At 56.9% G+C, this 6,478-nt stretch overlaps 1 protein-coding gene across 3 annotated transcripts; it reads right to left on the bottom strand.

Annotated features, from left to right (window-relative positions):
• Positions 1–4,843: 4,843 nt before the first annotated feature.
• Positions 4,844–6,114, bottom strand: LOC119792720 (cobalamin trafficking protein CblD-like). 3 transcript variants are annotated; one of them, XM_038299484.1, is made up of 2 exons: positions 5,560–6,114; positions 4,844–5,517 (listed from the first exon to the last, which is right to left on the bottom strand). In XM_038299484.1, the coding sequence occupies exons 1-2, from the start codon at positions 5,848–5,850 to the stop codon at positions 4,984–4,986; spliced, it is 825 nt and encodes a 274-aa protein (XP_038155412.1). In that variant the 5' UTR covers positions 5,851–6,114; the 3' UTR covers positions 4,844–4,983. The 3 variants fall into 3 exon arrangements, with proteins under 3 accessions (XP_038155412.1, XP_038155421.1, XP_038155405.1); XM_038299493.1 differs by having other exon boundaries at positions 5,602–6,114; XM_038299477.1 differs by having other exon boundaries at positions 4,844–5,570; positions 5,613–6,113.
• Between the last annotated feature and the right edge of the window lie 364 nt (positions 6,115–6,478).

Genomic DNA, 6,478 nt, shown 5'->3' with positions numbered 1-6,478 from the left:
GCAGGTGACCCCCCCACCTTCATGCAAATTTTCATCTATAGATGCTCCTTTTTTCTTTTTATCTGCAGGTTCTAATATAGAAAAATGTGAAAATGGCAACAACACACGGTGAGCAGTTCAGGCCAGAAACACAAACCTAGAATAAATCCACAGGCGTAACTTTCTGAAGGACTGCTGGGGACATGCCACCAGAAAATCCATTAGTTACACATACGGAGCTTTTCCAGCTAAAAATGGCAGCAAATTGAACATTTATACAAGTTAAAAAGCTGAGCTTCTCAGAGGAGCATTACTCAGAGTTCCAGATTAGAATGAACACAGATCTGTTGTTTTCAGATTGAACAGAGAATCAGGCTGCAGAGCTTCTAGAGATCCTGAAAATGATTTTCTCTGGCATCATTATATCGATAGACGGGTTCATCAATCTGACTTTAAGCAGAGACACATTTAGGGACAGCTGCTGATTTAAAGGTGAAACAGGTTTACTGGGATATGAAACATGCAATAAAATATATCTCTAAGTTTACAAGAAAAGATGCTTTGCTATGTTATAATAAAATACAACTTATCTTTTTGTCTTTTGAAGTTCAGCAGGACTCAGAAATATCTGCCTAGCAACCCAGAGACAGACAGACGCTTGTTTCATATCCCAGTAAATCTGTTTCACCTTTAAATCAGCAGCTGTCCCTAAATGCGCCCCCACCCTTAGAGCACCCCCGACCTTAGAGCGCCCCCACCCTTAGAGCGCCCCCACCCTTAGAGCGCCCCCGACCTTAGAGCGCCCCCACCCTTAGAGCGCCCCCGACCTTAGAGCGCCCCCACCCTTAGAGCGCCCCCGACCTTAGAGCGCCCCCACCCTTAGAGCACCCCCACCCTTAGAGCACCCCCGACCTTAGAGCGCCCCCACCCTTAGAGCGCCCCCACCCTTAGAGCGCCCCTACCCTTAGAGCGCCCCCACCCTTAGAGCACCCCCGACCTTAGAGCGCCCCCACCCTTAGAGCATCCCCACCCTTAGAGCACCCCCGGCCTTAGAGCGCCCCCACCCTTAGAGCGCCCCCACCCTTAGAGCACCCCCGACCTTAGAGCGCCCCCACCCTTAGAGCATCCCCACCCTTAGAGCACCCCGACCTTAGAGCGCCCCCACCCTTAGAGCACCCCCGACCTTAGAGCGCCCCCACCCTTAGAGCACCCCGACCTTAGAGCGCCCCCACCCTTAGAGCATCCCCGACCTTAGAGCGCCCCCACCCTTAGAGCACCCCGACCTTAGAGCGCCCCCACCCTTAGAGCACCCCTGACCTTAGAGCTTCCCCGACCATAGAGCGCCCCCACCCTTAGAGCACCCCCGACCTTAGAGCGCCTCCACCCTAAGAGCGCTCCCACCATCAGAGCGCCCCCACCCTTAGAGCGCCTCCACCCTAAGAGCGCTCCCACCATCAGAGCGCCTCCACCCTAAGAGCGCTCCCACCATCAGAGCGCCTCCACCTAAGAGCGCTCCCACCATCAGAGCGCCTCCACCCTGAGAGCGCCTCCACCATCAGAGCGCCCCCACCCCTAGAGCGCCTCCACCCTTAGAGCGCCCCCACCCTTAGAGCACCCCCGACCTTAGAGCGCCCCCACCCTTAGAGCACCCCCGACCTTAGAGCGCCCCTACCCTTAGAGCACCCCCACCCTTAGAGCACCCCGACCTTAGAGCGCCCCCACCCTTAGAGCACCCCGACCTTAGAGCCCCCCCACCCTTAGAGCGCCCCCACTCTTAGAGCGCCTCCACCCTGAGAGCGCCCCCACCCTTAGAGCACCCCCACCCTTAGAGCGCCCCCACCCTTAGAGCACCCCCACCATCAGAGCGCCTCCACCCTGAGAGCGCCCCCCACCCTTAGAGCACCCCCGACCTTAGAGCGCCCCTACCCTTAGAGCACCCCCACCCTTAGAGCACCCCCGACCTTAGAGCGCCCCCACCCTTAGAGCACCCCGACCTTAGAGCGCCCCCACCCTTAGAGCATCCCCACCCTTAGAGCACCCCCGACCTTAGAGCGCCCCCACCCTTAGAGCACCCCGACCTTAGAGCACCCCCGACCTTAGAGCACCCCCACCCTTAGAGCACCCCCGACCTTAGAGCGCCCCCACCCTTAGAGCATCCCCACCCTTAGAGCACCCCCGACCTTAGAGCGCCCCCACCCTTAGAGCACCCCTGACCTTAGAGCATCCCCGACCATAGAGCGCCCCCACCCTTAGAGCACCCCCGACCTTAGAGCGCCTCCACCCTAAGAGCACTCCCACCATCAGAGCGCCTCCACCCTAAGAGCGCTCCCACCATCAGAGCGCCTCCACCTAAGAGCGCTCCCACCATCAGAGCGCCTCCACCTAAGAGCGCTCCCACCATCAGAGCGCCTCCACCCTGAGAGCGCCTCCACCATCAGAGCGCCCCCACCCCTAGAGCGCCTCCACCCTAAGAGCGCCCCCACCATCAGAGCACCTCCACCCTGAGAGCGCCCCCACCCTAAGATCGCCCCACCATCAGAGCGCCTCCACCCTGAGAGCCCCCCCACCCTAAGAGCGCCCCACCATCAGAGCGCCTCCACCCTGAGAGCCCCCCCACCCTAAGAGCACCCCCACCATCAGAGCGCCTCCACCCTGAGAGCGCCCCCACCCTAACAGCGCCCCAACATCAGAGCGCCCCCACCCTTAGAGCGCCTCCACCCTAAGAGCGCCCCCACCATCAGAGCGCCCCCACCCTTAGAGCGCCCCCACCATCAGAGCGCCCCCACCATCAGAGCCCCCCCCACCCTAAGAGCGCTCCCACCATCAGAGCGCCTCCACCCTAAGAGCCTCCCCACCCTAAGAGCGCCCCCACCATCAGAGCGCCCCTACCATCAGAGCCCCCCCACCCTAAGAGCGCTCCCACCATCAGAGCGCCTCCACCCTGAGAGCCCCCCCACCCTAAGAGCGCCCCCACCATCAGAGCGCCTCCACCCTGAGAGCGCCCCCACCCTAACAGCGCCCCAACATCAGAGCGCCCCCACCCTTAGAGCGCCTCCACCCTAAGAGCACCCCCACCCTTAGAGCGCCTCCACCCTAAGAGCGCCCCCACCATCAGAGCGCCCCCACCCTTAGAGCGCCCCAACCATCAGAGCGCCTCCACCCTTAGAGCGCCTCCACCCTAAGAGCGCCCCCACCCTTAGAGCGCCTCCACCCTAAGAGCGCCCCCACCATCAGAGCGCCTCCACCCTGAGAGTGCCCCCACCATCAGAGCGCCTCCACCCTTAGAGCGCCCCCACCCTTAGAGCGCCTCCACCCTAAGAGCGCCCCCACCATCAGAGCGCCTCCACCCTAAGAGTGCCCCCACCATCAGAGCGCCCCCACCCTTAGAGCGCCTCCACCCTAAGAGCGCCCCCACCATCAGAGCGCCTCCACCCTAAGAGTGCCCCCACCATCAGAGCGCCTCCACCCTTAGAGCGCCCCCACCATCAGAGTGCCTCCACCCTAAGAGTGCCCCCACCATCAGAGCGCCCCCACCCTCAGAGCGCCTCCACCATCAGAGCGCCCCCACCCATAGAGCGCCTCCACCCTAAGAGCGCCCCCCACCATCAGAGCGCCTCCACCCTAAGAGTGCCCCCACCATCAGAGCGCCTCCACCCTTAGAGCGCCCCCACCATCAGAGTGCCTCCACCATCAGAGCGCCCCCACCCTAAGAGTGCTCCCAACATCAGAGCGCCTCCACCATCAGAGTGCCTCCACCCTGAGAGCGCACCCACCCTAAGAGCACCCCCACCATCAGAGCGCCCCCACCATCAGAGCGCCTCCACCCTGAGAGCGCCCCCACCCTTAGAGCGTCCCCAACCTTAGAGTGCCTCCACCCTGAGAGCGCCCCCACCCTTAGAGCGCCTCCACCATCAGAGCGCCTCCACCCTGAGACGCCTCCACCCTGAGACGCCTCCACCCTGAGAGCGCCCCCACCCTTAGAGTGCCTCCACCCTGAGAGCGCCTCCACCATCAGAGCGCCTCCACCCTAAGAGCGCCCCCACCCTTAGAGTGCCTCCACCCTGAGAGCGCCTCCACCATCAGAGCGCCCCCACCCTTAGAGCGCCCCCACCCTTAGAGCGCCCCCACCCTTAGAGTGCCTCCACCCTGAGAGCGCCTCCACCATCAGAGCGCCCCCACCCTTAGAGCGCCCCCACCCTTAGAGCGCCTCCAACATCAGAGCGCCCCCACCCTTAGAGCGCCCCCACCCTGAGAGCGCCTCCACCATCAGAGCGCCCCCACCCTTAGAGCGCCCCCACCCTGAGAGCGCCTCCACCATCAGAGCGCCCCCACCCTTAGAGCGCCCCCACCAACTTTTATCACAAAGTTCCTCCCTTGAATAAAACTGAAGGTTGAATCTGTTTTCAGTGTTCTAGGAGCACCAGCAGGGGGCGCTGTGCTCCTACACTTTGCTTCAGTGTTGATCTGATGGACATTTTTATTCCAGTTTCTCTAAATAAGTTTAAAACATTTTTCAGACTTTTCTGTCCAAAAGAAATGTTCACTTTGAAGAACAGTGGAATAAAAAGTTAATTCCAGCTGCAGCTTCATCCCTCTGCTGTTCATCTGAGCAGAAAATTAGTAAAAACTGAGAATTTTAGGTTTATTCAATTATTGCTAAAACTATAATAATAATAATAATAATTAAGGTTAATTTGGGAAAAGAAATTATTTAAAGCAGGAAAGTTCATCAGATGGTCTCCAACATCTGATTGGTTAAAATCCAGGTTGGTGCTTAAAGCCATTAGCTCCGCCCACTACCTGATAGAAAATGATCAACTCGAGTGTTTTAGAGTGTCCTGACCTTTTGAATAACAACGTCACATTTTATATTTTTATCGATTTATTTCATTTTGAAGCCCATAAATTCCCAAACAGAAATGAAAACCTGTGAAGAAGAAATAAATCCAGTTCATCTCTGGAGCCAAACAGCTTTTAGAAAGTCACCAGGAAGAGCTTCTGAGTCTAGATGCTCTGCAGCTTCTCTAGAATGATGGATCTAGATGGACCGCTGGTGAAGATGGTCCCAACAAAGACATGCGTCCCCCAGACAGGGTGTCTGAGAGCCCTGCAGCAGCCCAGGTCCTCCAGGCTGAAGCCCAGCTGGGAGAACCTGTGGTCGGTCTCAAACAGCGTGTTGTTGGTGTAGGGACCAAAGAAGGCCAGACCAGAAGAAGGATCGATGAAGTCCGCCCAGAAGCCCTGGGCCTGCAGAGCCAGGCACAGCTCCTTGGCTCCCTGGATGAACTTCTCCAGCATCTGCTCCCTCTCCTGCTCCACGGCGCCGCTCCAGGAGGTCATGTCGTTCTGGGTCTTCTGGGTCACTGTGATGACCGTCATGTCAGAGGAAGGAGCTTCAGGGAACATGGACAGGAAGTCCTTCCTCAGAGCTTCAGGGCAGCAGAGCACCGCACACTCCACCCTGCAGTCAGAACACGGAGCTTCTGGAGGAGGAACCTGCTGGGAACCATCAGAACACGGAGCTTCTGGAGGAGGAACCTGCTGGGAACCATCAGAACATGGAGCTTCTGGAGGAGGAACCTGCTGGGAACCATCAGAACATGGAGCTTCTGGAGGAGGGACCTGCTGGGAACCATCTAGTTCTCCACTCCAAAACATCCTGCTCCTCCTGCTCTTCTCTCCATCTCCCTCCAGGGGCCAGTGTGTTCCCACTGGAAGCGGACGGCCCGAACCGGCCGGGTTCTGGTCGGTTCTGGTTCTGACCGGCCCGGAGGCTGGAGCTGCAGACATGCAGCGAACCAACATGTTGATCCCTGGAAGGTACCTGACTAGCCTGGTTCTACCGGACAGAACCGGACTCAGACAGGCCATGGTACCGAACCGAACCTCGGTCTGTTCAGCAGATAAAACTCCGCGTCCTTCTGAAGTCCCGTTCGCACATGCGCAGTTGCGACCTGCCGCTTCTTCACTGAAAGGCTTCTACATCCGGTTGGTTCATCCGCCCCCTGGTGGTTTGGAGGAGAAATAAAACGCTGCATATGACCGCCACAGACAAGAAGAGACCCCGCTTTGACTGTCGCGGCGCAGGTATTACAGGCGCCATCTTGGGGAGGTCGACCTGCTCCCCTACCCTACCGATTCAAGCAGAGCAGAAGAAGGATGCCTATATATGCCGCATAGAATATATATTCTACATAGAATATACACAATAGAATATATATTCTACATAGAATATATATTCTACATAGAATATTCAAACTACATAAAATAAACACTGTACATAGAATATATATGCTACATAGAATATATATTCTACATAGAATATATATTCTACATAGAATATTCAAACTACATAAAATAAACACTGTACATAGAATATATATGCTACATAGAATAGAAACTCCCTTTATTGACCCACAGTGGGTAAATTGTGGCGTTACAGAGTAAAAGATTACAGCAAAAGTAAGTTATTTATATATATATATATATATATATATAT

The sequence above is a fragment of the Cyprinodon tularosa genome, unplaced genomic scaffold (assembly GCF_016077235.1).
Source record: "Cyprinodon tularosa strain WSP-4 unplaced genomic scaffold, ASM1607723v1 ctg1119, whole genome shotgun sequence".
NCBI lineage: Eukaryota > Metazoa > Chordata > Actinopteri > Cyprinodontiformes > Cyprinodontidae > Cyprinodon > Cyprinodon tularosa.
This window is presented reverse-complemented; position numbering and strand designations above follow the sequence as displayed.